General features: G+C 48.5%; 2 protein-coding genes across 2 annotated transcripts in view; one reads left to right on the plus strand and one right to left on the minus strand.

Annotated features, from left to right (window-relative positions):
* LOC146442497 (lymphocyte antigen 6E-like) overlaps window positions 1-13819 on the minus strand; it is a 377509-nt gene that overhangs the window by 302422 nt on the left and 61268 nt on the right. The window lies entirely within an intron of this gene.
* LOC146442505 (secreted Ly-6/uPAR-related protein 1-like) lies at window positions 738-6883 on the plus strand. Its single transcript, XM_085053694.1, has 3 exons — window positions 738-960; window positions 3863-3982; window positions 4982-6883. The coding sequence occupies exons 1-3, from the start codon at window positions 909-911 to the stop codon at window positions 5194-5196; spliced, it is 387 nt and encodes a 128-aa protein (XP_084909820.1). The 5' UTR covers window positions 738-908; the 3' UTR covers window positions 5197-6883.

Consider the following 13819-nt stretch of genomic DNA (forward strand, 5'->3'; position numbering starts at 1 on the left):
AAGGCAGAAGTAAATAATTTCTCCCCAGCTCCAAGCATTTGAAGCTGTCTCCCCAAATATTGGGTGAGATGCAAAATAAATTATGATGTTTGAAAGGGTTGCCTTGATGTGGGTAAAGTGAAATTTGCTATCAGGAAGGTGCCAGAGTGGGAAAATTGATTCATTGCTCCATGTTGGGTTTATTTCCCAGCTTCAGGATAAAATTCAGTAAATAATTGACAAATTTCCAAAGGAGGGCTGAGTATCCTGCTTTTGCAGCATGACCCAGAACCTGAAACCATGTGATTTATCCCAATTCCAAACTTGGAACCACCAAATCCCACTGGCCTCCAAGTGACTCCCATGCCCAGCAGCTGAGTTAATAACCAAGGGATCCAAAAACCAGGCTTGATTTTGAACTGGACTTGGGCAATCAGACATCTTTGGGCAACCCCAGTCATGCCAGCCCAAGGAATTATTTTTCCAAAGCACGTGGGAAGCCAGCCTGCCGTCACTCGCCCCTTGACGGTTGTTGGCCAGCGCAACACGTGTGACACAAGCCAGCTCTTGGCTCGTGGAGCCAGAATGGAAGGAGCAAACAAACCTTGTCACATTCCCCATCCAAGCCCTGGCATGGGGCCACGCCCTGCAGTGCCAGCCGTGTTTTTCCTTTTCCATGGGACCAGCCCCGGGACATAAACCTGGGGAAGAGCCGAGGCATGGCAGGAGTCTGCTCGTTGTGGTGATGTCACCTCATCAGGAAACTTGTTCCTCTGCAAATCCCAATCCTGGAGCTGGGCTCTCCCCTGATCACCCCGCGGGAATCCGCCCACAGCATCAACACCAGGTGGTGGAGGGTGGGAAAACATATAAAGCTCCCCGGGAGAAACTCCCTGGAACTGTCCTGGCTGCCTGGATCTGCTCTCAGCATGAAGAAACTCCTGGTTGGATTCCTGCTGGGCCTGGCATTCGTGGAGTTGGGTAAGAGATCCTCATTCCCAGCACTCCAGAGACCCCCTGGGAAATTCCTGGGAGGAGAGGGAGGGGGAAGACCTGGTGATTTTTCCCATCATTTTCCCATCATTCTCATCATTTTCCCACCTGTGGAAATGATGCCTTTTGTATTGAAGAAGCTCAAAGGAGAGGGTGAATTGGGAAAGGGGAGATGCATTCCTGGTGGGATCCTTTGGATAGTTGTCACCCATGTCCAGGGATGGAGGGGACAACAAAAGGCACAGGGCAGGACCAGCTTGGGCAAGGGATTGAAGGGACTGCCTCGACCTAAGCTGCCACCCTGTTCCTTCAGGAATGGGATGGAATATGTTCATCCCGAGCTCCTGCCATCCCTAAAACCTCCCAGCTGGAAATCCAGAGGGGGAGACTTCAGCATAGATAAGGGTGAAGGTATGAGAAATAACTCCAATTGGAAAGGTTGATTTAACCCCCAGCTCCAGGATTTTCCCTTATTTCTGGAGACGAGGACAGAGGTGGAAATGGGAAATTCCCCTGGGTCTGGGATGGGTTTGGATCTTGGGCAAGCTGGCAGGAGGGTTGGTCGCCACCATGGCCTCCCTCCATCTGGATGTGACCAACAGCAGCTACATCCCTGCCTGAACAGCCATTCCTGGGATGACACCAACCCAGAGGGGTTTGTCCTACAGCCCAGAGATCCTCAGACTGCTTCCACAGGACCCTGGAAGATCTCAAAGGAAAGGCAGCCTGGACAGGGATCAAATATCTCCGTCTGGAGTTCTGTCTTGGATTTAACAGAATTTCTGAGAAACCAGCCAAGGTCTGAAAGGATTTTGTGGAAACAGAGTTATCAACTCTGTTTGCTCTATAGTTGAAATCAGGCAGAAGTAATTTTTTTGGGGATGATCCAAAGGGAAGCAGTTGGTTTAGGCACCCCTCTTGCAGCTGAGGGATGTGTCTGTTTGATTTGATATCAACAGATGGAAGGTCCTGTTGGACAGTGAGGAACAGGGAATTATTGGCTCAGATCAGGACACAGAGCTGTCCCTGTTCTGTTATTCTGTCCTCATCCTTATGGATTTGGGATTTCTTCTTCCACGCAACTTACCCACAAAACCCTGTCCTCTGAGTGCCCCAGCCTGAGTCAGTGAAAGATGAGGGGGTTGAGGTTTTCCTTCCTTAAAACTGCTTTTTATTGGGATTAATTCCCCCAAAGTACTTCCCAGCTCATCCATGAAAATGCTGAGGTTTGCAAATGGAAACCACCTCACCCCAAGGGTTTTGGGGCAGTTTCTCAGGTGCCTTAAGCCAGCACTGCTCCATCCATCCATCCATCCATCCATCCATCCATCCATCCATCCTTCCACCATCCCACAAATCCACAGATATCCAAATGATTGTTGATAATGCTTTATCTCTGTGAAAATATAAAACAACCTCTCGTGGATCACTGGGAAGGGATCTAGTGAGGTCCTGAGCTGGGATAAACAGGGATATCTCCTATGGCCACAGGAACATTGAACTATTCCCATGTAAAAGTCCTTTTTAACTCTGCAAAGGGGAAAAAGAAAATTTTTCCACTTTGCAGGCTCTACCCCACAGCTGAATTTTCCAAAGAAGCTGCTATGAGAACTAGATGCCTTAAAAATTCCTTCTAAAGTCAGGTGTTCAAACAAACGCCTTCAAAAATATTTATCCTTATCACAAAGCCCCAGAGGTTCCTCTCTGACAGCAGAATTGGAACAAAAATAAAAAACATCGCCGGTGTGAATTTTTACCAATAGATGGCACTGGACGCTTTCAGGTGGTTTTTCAGCGGCTGGAAGGAAGAGTAGGATAGAAAATCTCACACCAGGCTAGTTTTTGTCATCAAGCCGCACCAGCAGGACTTGGGAAAATCCACACACTCGGTGTCTGCTGGCTGTGGATGGAGAGAGTTCCCACGGAGATTTTTGAGAGCTGTTGTGACCAAGATTTGCATATTTAGAGGTGTCACTCGCTCAGCTGGCAGCCAGCAAGGGTTTGTACATCACCTCTTTAAAAAGCAGCAGTAGCCTCTAATGAAAAGGAGATTTCTGGCCACACTCAGCCCTCAGGATCCCTGATACAGCTCTGAAATTTCAATCCTGCTCTCAGCTACCGATTCCTGCAGAATTTCCCTTAAACAAGCAGGAGGGAGCTGTGAGGGGAGGGATGGGGGAACTGCCACTGTCACAGCTGGGGAATGCTGCTCTCAGCAGAAGGAGCTGCTTTTTACCATCATAAAATCATGGAATATCCTGAGCTGGAAGGGACCCACAAGGATTATCAAAGTCCAACTCCTGGCCCTGCAGAGACACCCCAACAACCCCACCCTGTACCTCAGAGTGTTGTCCAAGCATTTCTGGAGCTCTGTCAGGCTCGGTGCAGTGATCACTCCCTGGGAAGCTCATTCCACCCTCTGGGGGAAGAATCTTTTCCTAAAATCCAACTTCAACCTCCCCTGGCACAGTTTCAGGCCATTCCCTTGGATCCTGTCACTGCTCCAGAGAGAAGGGATCAGTGCTGCCCCTCCACTTCCCATCAGGAGGAAGTTGCAGATCCCAAAACCTCTCCCCACAGCCTCCTCTTCTCCAGGCTGAATTCTTACAGACGATGCTCAGACCCACCACAGATCCTCAAGGAGCAGATCCCTCTAAATCCCTCTTTTTTTGGGCTGCTGAGCCCAAAATGTCATGCTCAGGCCCAGCTCCTGCAACACCCTTGTCCACAATGCTGGAATTTGGTATTTTCCCCCCTGGCATATCCAAGTTTTGCCATTTTCTCCATATGTGCTTAGTTTTGGACACCACTGCATTTTGGTCAGGAGGATGCAGATTTGGGTCTGTTGTCCCTGCTGTGTCACCTCAGGGCCGTTCTGTCCCCCCTGCAGCCCATTCCCTGCGATGCTACACGTGCAAGGAGCCCACAGACATCTCCAAGTGCAGGACAGCCATCGTGTGTCCCCCAAAAGCCAACGTGTGCACCACCACGCTGCACTCCCTGGAGACAGGTGAGTCCCACTGAAGGATCCTGGGAGGAATCTGAGAATTCCTGCATGGTTTGGGTTGGAAGGGAGCTTAAAGATCGTTGAATTCCAAATCCCCATATTGCAGTATCCCAGTTTGCTCCAAGTCCCATCCAACCTGGCCTGGAACACTTCCAGGGATGGAACAGCCACAGCTTCTCTGGGAATTCCACTCCAGGGCCTCCCCACCCTCACAGGGAACAATTCCTTCCCAATATCCCATCTAATTTTACCCTATTCCAGTTTGAAGCCATTCCCCCTTTTCCTGTCCCTCCATCCCTTGTCCCAGGTCCCTCTCCTGCTCTCCTGGAGCCCCTTTAGGCCCTGGAAGGGTCTTCAAGTTCTCCCTGGATCCTTCCCTTCTCCAAGCTGGACATTCTCAGCTCTCCCAGCCTGGCTCCAGAACAGAGGGGCTCCAGCCCTTGGAGCATCTCCATGGTTTCTTCTGGATTTGCTCCAAGATTTCCATGTTTTTGTTGTGTCAGGACCCAGAGCAGCTCTGCAGGTTGGGATCTCACTAGAACAGACTAGAAGTGTAAAATCACCTCTCTCAACCTCCTCTCCATCTCCCCATCCCAGCTTGGATTATTCTTTGACTTCTTCCTAAGAATCCAGGTGAAATTATTCTGCTTTAAAGAGGGAAGGAGAGAAATCCATCAGATTTGGAGCCTCACGGTGAAGGATGAGGGCTCACTGCATTTATTCCCTCTGTTTTGCCTTTCCTACCCTAATATCTTTATGGACCCCGAGTTTATAGATGGTGCAAAAATCTGCAAGGATTTGTGTCCATTGTCTGTGCTGGAATAATTTTGGAAGGAGCAGGAGGGTGAGAGAGAGTCAGCAGTGAGAATTAGCAGAGCTGTTCCCACAAAAAGCAGCCTGGATTGCAGGATGGGTTAGGGATGTCCAACACCTCCTCTGTCAGCATTCCTCCATCCCATTCTCCTTCACCATTTTTTCCCCTCTCCAATCCAACTCTCCCAGGTTATCCCTTTTTTGGGAACATCACTGTGACCAGAGCCTGTGAGGAGGAATGCCTCTCCTACGACGGGATTGGAGCATCCAAGCCCAAATCCTGCTGCTACACCGACCTGTGCACGGATGACCTGTCCAGGAGCAGCAATGGGGTGGGGAGCAGCTCTGCAGCACTGGGGCTGGTGGCAGTGGTGGCTGGGACAGTCCTCCAGTGCACCCTGTGAGGTCACAAGTGTCCCAGCTCCAGGCTAAACCCCACCCTTCTCCCTGCCAAGCTGCCTCATGAACTCCTAGATGCTTTGGGAATGTCCTCCTTCTCTGACGTGGGGCTTCACCCCATCTTCATCGCTGGATTCAAGCCTAAAGTTTGGACTTAAACCCCATAAATCTCCAGTTTCCAGCTGTTCAAGCAGATGTTCCTCAGCTTCAGCTGCTTCTGGTCCTCAGGACCCACAGAGAATGAGTTGGGTTTGAAAGGACCTGAAAGATCATCCAGTTCCAACCCCAGCCATGGGCAGGGACACCTTTCACTATCCCAGGTTGCTCCAAGCCCTGTCCAACCTGGCCTTGGACACTTCCAGGGATGGGGAAGCCACAGCTTCAGCTTCTCTGGGCAACACTGGTGTCACTCCTGAGGGAGAGGAGAAGATGGATCTGGTGGCAATTGCAGAGGGATGGCATTTAATTCCAAGCATAAGCTAAGGAACGAGTTCAGAAGGGCTCAGCCTCCCTGCTTTGGGATGGGATGGATTTCTGGGAAGCTCAGGACACTCCCTGGACTGACAGCCAGGGTAGGTCAGACCTGCAAATCCAAATTTTCTCCTCTCAGCCTCTGCCTGAGCTCAGGTTGCAGTCAGAGCTCCCAGATTTCCCTTTCCAGATGTTTTAAAGACCATCCCGAGCAAATTCTTCTGTTCCTCTTCCCTCCCTCCACCCCTTCAGAGCAGAAACTGCAGGATAGGAAAAAGAATGGTCATTCCAGACCCTCAGCTCTGGGAAAAGCTGGTTAAAATTGCTGGGATCCCAGCTGGGATTTGCTTGGAGCAGCTGTAGGATTGATTCTGATGCCCTGTCTGCTGTAAAAGCAGCTGGAGTGGAAGCAGCTATGAATGAGCCAGGTGTGCCCAGCTCACAGAGATCCAGGGAATTTGTAATTTCCTCTCTCCCCATTGCCAGGGATCCTCCAGGGGAGCAGGAAGCAAGGGCAGAGTGGAGCATGGATACACCCTGTGCACCATCCTTGTGTGTCCATGGCATCCCTGCAACCTCCTCTGTGGCAAACTCTATTTTTCCCCTATTTTTTTTTCCTGTTTCCACTCTGTTTCCATAAGAAACCAAAGCAGAGAGGCTCTTTTTCCTCCTTGCACAGAGGGAATTATTTCTCAAGGTCTGTCTCAGTACCCTTTAGAAGAAAACTCTGACAACTTTGCATTCCTTGGCAGAGCTCCCTGTGAGCTCAGGAGGAGGTTGAGCCCTTTTTTCTGGGGCTGAAACCTTCAGATCTCCACTAAAACACTGACAACTTCCCTGAAACTCCCTGGCAATGCTGAGACCTACAGGGGAAAAATGCCATGGAGAGGATAATAATTGGAATTTACTCAAATCCCAGTATTCCACCCACCCTCACAGACACTGAGCTCCTGCTTCCCACTCGTCTGTTCTGTTTTTTCCCTGCTTCAAAACCAGCTGGATGTGTCAGGCCAGAAGCAAAGCCATCCTCAGATCACATTCCCTTTTCTCATCCTGGCTTCCAGCTCTGTCTCCAGTGGCCTTTCCACGTTTTCTGCAGGATCCTGGGTTCTGCTTCCCACATGTGGATGGGGCAGGGTTTGGATACAGAGGGACTGGGAGGGTTGAGGGTTCCTTTCTGGGTGAGAATTTCGTAAATAAAGTTGGATTTTCTGGTTTTCAGCCTGCAGCATCTTTCTTGTGTGCTCAGCATCCACCTGGGGAGGGAGGCTGGGGCAGCACAGGGGGCAGGGAGGGAGTTCCTGACTTTTGGGTTTCTGGCTTGTTTTGAGCTCCCAAACTGCCCTATGCCAGACAGGAGAGGAAAAACACACAGGGATGAGAAAAGGAGTGCAAAATTCCTCCTTGGAAGAGTCAGATTTAAGGCTCTCCCTGCTGGAAAAGGAGGAGGAGAAGGATAAAACCCAATCCAGTGGGACAGGAGGCTCTTTTGGGATATGCACTGGGAGAACTGGGAGATCTCATGGAGCAGCTTTTCTCGCAAAGAGAAAGTGCCTGGGCTCAGCAGCAGGGCCAGCAGGGCCATTCTGGGCTGCAGAGATGCTCCATGTGGGGATTGTCCCCTCGTGTCACCAATCCTGCCCCTCAGGGCCTCCTGTCACCGAGGTGTCACCTGCCAACACAGCCAGGAGTTTCTCCTGGAGCCACAACAAAATCAAAAGCAGATTTTTCTCTTCAAAGCACCATTAATACATCCCTTGATTAGGAGAGGTGACAAACCCTTCACAAAGAGTGTCAGGGGGACAAAATGCCCTTTTTGGCATTAGAAGTCACCTGTGCACACTGTGGCAGCCACAAGGCTGAAGAGGCATCGCTGGGAGCACTTTAAAAAAAATCGAATTTGCTGTTTCTTTGGTTATTGCTGTTATTTATCCCTCATTTTGCTCCCTAGGAGTTAAACCCACGAGTGCCACTGCCCCAGGAAATGCATTCAAGAAAAAGATTCAAAGAGCCTGGCCGGAATTTTGCGTCACCAGGTCGAGTGGACACAGGGAGGGAGAAGTTTAAATATAGGCTGGAGAAAATAGAACAGAGGAAAATGTGTCTCCAAAGGGCCACAAAAAGAGCTGCAACCTCTCAACCCTGCCGGATGAGGCTTCGCAGCAGGCAGAATCCAGAGCTGGTGTTGCTGTGTGGAAGGATTTTTCTTGTCCCTCTGAGGGTTTGTTCTTCCTGGCACATCCAGAGGTTTTATCTCCAGATTTGAGGGCATTCCTTATGCTTTATCTAGCAAAAAAATTTGCCTTTTCCATCACCTTCCAGCCCTTTTTCAAATGTGGGGTAGCCTTAGAGGTGTGGAGGATCAGTGGAATGGTTTGGGGGTGAAGGGATCTGAAAGATCATCGAATTCCAAACCCTTGCCACAGGCAGGGACAATTTCCACTAGCCCAGGGTGCTCCAAGCCTCATCCAGCCTGGCCTTGGACACTTCCAGGGATGGGGCAGCCACAGAACTCCAACACAACCTGTGCCAGAGCCTCCCCACCTTCACAGAGAGGAGTTTTCTTCCCCATCTGCATCTCCTGCTTCCAGTTACAAATCTGAAGTGCTTTTTTCCACCCAGAAATTAAGAAATAAAGAATAACAGACTCATCTTTGAGGATTTTCCAGCTGGGATACCCTGCTGAGTCCCACTCCAGCCAAAAATCAGGGCTGTGTTTGCTTGAGTAGCTTTTCCTTGTGGGTTCCATGATTTCTGAAAGGGGATTGGGCATTCCAATAAATAATTGCTCCTCTGGAAACGCAGAATATTCAGCTTGGTTTTGAACTGAATGAGCACCCAGGCTGAATCCTGGGGTTTTGCCCTGGGCAGGATTCCCAAAGAAGCATCCCAGGAGCAGCAGGATGAATATTTAAAGGACTGTGTTTCCCAGCAGGGATCATTTCCAGTTGCTTTCCACAGCAGGACACTGGTCAGACCATCAGTGGTGGTTATTATCCCAGCAAGCCCTGACTGCAGAGGTGGGGAAACATCAGGAGCTGTTCGGCTGCTTTATTTTTAAATAAAATTTATATATTTTATCTTCTTTGGAAGCGAGAGAGGGGGGAAAAAACCCACATAGCCCTCTTGGAATGTGCATTAATCCAGATGAAGGTGAAAGAAAGAGGGATGAGACAAGACAAGGGCAGAAATTACTGCAACACTCCAAGAGCAGGAAAAAGAAGGGGATAATTTTTGCAGTCGGGACATTTCATGTAAAACAGAGCTCTGATGTCATCAAACGCAGAGAGGACTTGTAGTTCTTGCTAAAAATACTTCTCCAGAATATAAATATACATTAGAGTGTAGCTGCGAGGCTTCTGGAGAGCTCTGTCACAGCCTTGTATTTACAGAGAGGGATTTAAATGTTTAATTCCACACCCTCAAAGGAAAGTCACTCCATCTGAAGGAGTTATTAATTATGAAATGCGCCTGGCAGCACTGAAGTACAGCAGCAGCGATATCATTTTCGATATCACTCCCAAATTATTCCTCATCTCAAACCTATCATGTGCGCTTTTTTCCGGTCTTTAAATAGAGCTATTTTTCCATATTAGGGTTTTGGAGGGTTTGGAGCATCTGCCTCTGACACGGCAGCACATCCTTTCCTGGATATCTTCATTTTTCTCCTGCTTGACTCTCACATCCCTAATTCCAGAGGAACACAGAAGCCTCTTTCCCTCTTTATTCTGCACAGCCCCAGGCCTGGAAACAAAGCCGAAAAATGAGGTGAAAAGAACCTTTTCAGTGTCAGCAGCAGATGTGTTGAGGGGGAAGGAAGTCGAGCAGAGTGTCGTGGTTGGGATCTTAATTTAGAAAAGTCATTTTGGGTCACTTGGATACGAGAGAGACGCTCAGAGTGTCGTAAAGGGCTGAGGCAGATGGTCTGGGTGGCTCCACTCTGCGCATTCCCATCAGGTTTGAAAACACACAGGATGTGTTTTAATCCTTCTGTGCCCTGCTCTGGGTCCTGATCCCCCTTTTTCCCCTCAGTCCCCGTTGAACAGATGGGAATTGTCACACATTGGTGGCTCCAGGCTTGCTCCAGCCACACATCTTGAGGATTGAGCTTTAAGTTGCTGAATATGCTCAGTAAATGTGGGTGAGGAGGTTGTGCCTTGGGGTGAAACGGTTTTGTACCAGGTCTGTGTTGGGCAAATTGCTGAAATCCATGAGATCCAACATGTTAAAGGCAACTGAAAGCTAAAATAGATGAAATCCATGGATCAGAGTCCCAAAAAACTACTCCAGAATCTGAACACAAATCCTACAGGCTGCCTTTGGCCAGAAGGTCTCTTAATGGAATCATGGTTTGGGTTGGATGGGTCTGTAAAAATTATCAAATTCCAACCCTTCTGCCATTCAACACCTTCCACTATCCCAGGTTGCTCCAAGCCCCATCCAACCTGGACTTCAACACTTCCAGGGATGGGACAGCCACAGTTTCTCTGGGAATTCCATTCCAGGGCCTCACCACCCTCCCAGGGAGGAATTTCATCCCAAAATCCCATCTAACTTTACCCTATTCCAGTTTAAAGCCATTCCCCTTGTCCTGACACTACAGGCCCATGTGATACAAGGGGTGAATATGTTTTCCATGTTTTCAGGTCTTTCCTGCCCATTCCAAGGACAATTTGATGGCCCTCAATCACACTAGCAGTGACACCCCAGCACTGAGCACTGTTCAAATCTTGTTTTAAGGCACAGCCTTGTCCTGAATTCATTATCCAGAATATCCTACTCCTGTCTTGTTGACAGCTGTATTTGGATGGGACATCCATCCCTTCCATCCTTGAATTAGAAACTGCTTTCACCCAATAATCAGGGAAGGAGATATAAATAAAAGATTCCCTGGAAAAGCAGGTTGGGTGAAGTCAAAGTGCTCCAGTGTCAGGACATTTGCTCCTGCAGTAATTTTGGATTTAGAATCACAGAATCACAGAATAACCTGAATCAGAAAGGATCCACATGGATCATCAAGTCCAACTCCTGGCCTCGCACAGGACACCTCCAAAAATCCCACCAGAGGAGCAGGGTGAGGAGTTTGGGATGCTTGGGAGAAGATCTGCCCTTTCTTTGAGCTCTGCTGCTCCACACACTCCTTGGAGTTCCCGGACGAGGTGCAAACACAGGCTGGGGCTCAAGGCTTTGCCTCCGTGAAATCCCGGGGGAGGGTGGAATTCTGCCAGTCGAAACTGTGCCCTGGGCAGTGTGAGCATTCCAGAGGGAGGCTGGGAGCCAGCAGGGGTGGGAGATGCTTGCAGAGGGATGTGCCACTGCTCCCAGTGAGGAACATCGACCCAAAGGGGGAACAGGCTCACCGTGAGCTCATTATCAACGTGCTTTGACGTAGTTCTTCCTCACAGATCTTCTGAATCCTTACAAAGGTGTCTTCAACCCCAGCAAAAGCTTCAATAGAACCTTTGCCACCCAAAAACCTGTTTCCTGAAATCCACAGGGACTTCACAAACTCCTGCCACGCAACAAATCCAAAGCAGCAGCTCTGGGTTGTCACCTGCTCGTGCAGAAAGCCACCATCAGACGAGCTGTGTCCTTACAAAGCCGGGCTGAAAACAAGCCAGACTCTGTTCCTAATCTCTCCTGGCTGCTGCCAATCTCCAGGGAGAGAAGCCACGGGGGAAGAGGTGTTTTTAGCATCGAGACAGCTGTCACCATGTCAGGAGATGCCACCCAAGTCTGAAAGAGCACCAAACACCCAGGGGAGGGTGACAGACTTTGACGCACTCGCAGCAGAGGAGGAATGTCAATTAATGCCAAAATATCTGACTTTTCTCCACAAAATTGGTTTTTTAAACCACATTCCATGGGCAGCTTGGGAATGGCGTCTTAGTTTATCTTTGCACAGAGCTGGCACGGCAAAAATAAGATTTCAGAAACTTCTCCTGTGATCCAAGGACAACAGCAGGTAAAAAAAAAAATCTATTTGTATTCCCCAAAGGCAACGATGTCACAGCTTGGGGTTCCTCAGGCACAGAGAGACAGTCTTGTTATCTCAAGGGGCTTTTGCTGCTAAACTCAAGCACATTCCAAGGGTCTCTTGAGCTTGTAAGAGTCAATTCTTACTCTTATTTCTTCTTATAATTTCTTCAAAGAAAAAAAAATTCATCTGAACCCTTTGTGGCTCTGCTGGCAAGGCGCTGCTCCAGACCCTCACTGGATGGTCAGAAAGCACCTGGAGAATAAATTATTGTTCTTCTCTCTGCTCTTGGATGGTATTTCCATGAGCTCCAGCCTGTTCAGATCTGCTGCTGGAAGATCAGCACTCCAAGCACAATAATTATTGTTAGTTCTGACTGTCACCTTGAGAAATCCAAGCTCTGTGCAGGATGTCGTGAGTTAGAATAACATCACAAAAAGGGTCCTTGGAGGATCTGTTGTTTTGTGTCTTCTGGGTTGGATAAAGGAGCTGAGAGATGTTTTATTCAATCTCTGAGCTACAATATTACTCCTTTATAAAGATAATTCATGAATCCTTATTCCATAGAAAAACACAGCTGAGAGTCCCACTAGTGTTGGGTTTTTTTCTTGTTTTTTTTTCTTGTTTTTTTTCTTGTTTTTTTTTAAATAAAATGCAATTCCTGGCAGGAGAGGCTGCTTTGATGAGTCACAAGGTCTCTGGGAAAGAAATATCAGGTGTGTGGAGTCAAGCCCTGACTTTCTGCTCAGGAGACAATCATTTGGTCACACAAGTGCATCCAAAACCTGTGGAAAAGGTTGTGTCATGTGAGAAGTGGCAGCAAAGTGCAAATGGATCTTCATGCATGGAATTTTCTTCCTTCTTTTTTTCTGGGAATATCTGGAGAGGAGAGGAGAGGAGAGGAGAGGAGAGGAGAGGAGAGGAGAGGAGAGGAGAGGAGAGGAGAGGAGAGGAGAGGAGAGGAGAGGAGAGGAGAGGAGAGGAGAGGAGAGGAGAGGAGAGGAGAGGAGAGGAGAGGAGAGGATGTGGATGGATGGATGGATGGATGGATGGATGGATGGATGGATGGATGGAGCTCTGTTCTAGTTTCTCCCTTGTTGCTCAATAACTTTGGTTATTTTTTCAGGCTCTTGCCAGCCCTGGAGGCCACAGAGGAGTTAATTTCATTCCCTCCAGGTTTCATGGAATCCTGTAATCATCCAAACCCTGGAATAACATATGACAACATTATTGGCTCATTAAGCATTAGGTGCACCTGAGACTAATGAGGCTTTTAGGGGTGTGTAGGAGCTGGCTACAGCCCCCCCAGATGTTTGCAGCTGGATGAGCTCCAAGATCCTCGAGCTTTGCTTCTGGGGGCAAAGAGTGACAAAGTCACCTCCTCCCAGCACCCAGGTAGAGATAACCCCAGGAAATGTCTCTGCCATTCCTGGATGCGCCCAATCCCAGGGGAATGAGCAATCCATGGGAAAGAACGGCAGCAGATTCCTCTCTGCAGCCCTGCCAGGTCCAGCCCAGAGTGGGATCATCTTTTTCCTAATCACAGGAGGAGAAATGAGGCTGAACAGTTCCTGTTCCTCATTTTTTAGCATTTTTTTTCTCCTGGAAACTCAGTGTTCAATCCCTGGGATGTATCCTGCCATCCTATAGGTCTGGAAAGATGCAATTAGTTCCCACTGGAGTAAACAGCTTTTTAAGCAAAGCAGACCCATGATACACCTGAGCTCTTGAAATACAGCACTGTTATTTCCAATGTTTTTTTAAAATTCCTCATGAGGTTTTATCCCACTCTATTTTTGGGATCCAGATGTAGGTTTTCCTTATAAATAGCTGCATATTCTAATTCTGGCTGATAAGTGGGACAAGGATGCACTGGGCAGCCAGACCTTGATTTTGGGGGGTGGAGAATGCAACATTTCCAGCCAAGCTTTCTGTGAGATCCTCCTCTCAGGAAAGCTTTGCACCTGGAAAATGCTCTGCATTCCCTGGATACAATCAAATGGGAGCACTGGGAAGAGCTCATTGCCAAGTTAACAAATCATTGGAACAAGGCTTTGAAGCTCTACAGCAACTTTTCCTCTGAGGAGCTCAGAGCCTGAATTTAGATACAAAAAACTTCAGCATCAAAGCTGGCTGATAAATATTCCTCTCATTTTATGGTCACGGAAGCAGCACCATAA

This window comes from Lichenostomus cassidix, chromosome 2, assembly GCF_008360975.1.
Source record: "Lichenostomus cassidix isolate B80296 chromosome 2, HeHo_3.0, whole genome shotgun sequence".
Taxonomy (NCBI): Eukaryota; Metazoa; Chordata; class Aves; order Passeriformes; family Meliphagidae; genus Lichenostomus; species Lichenostomus cassidix.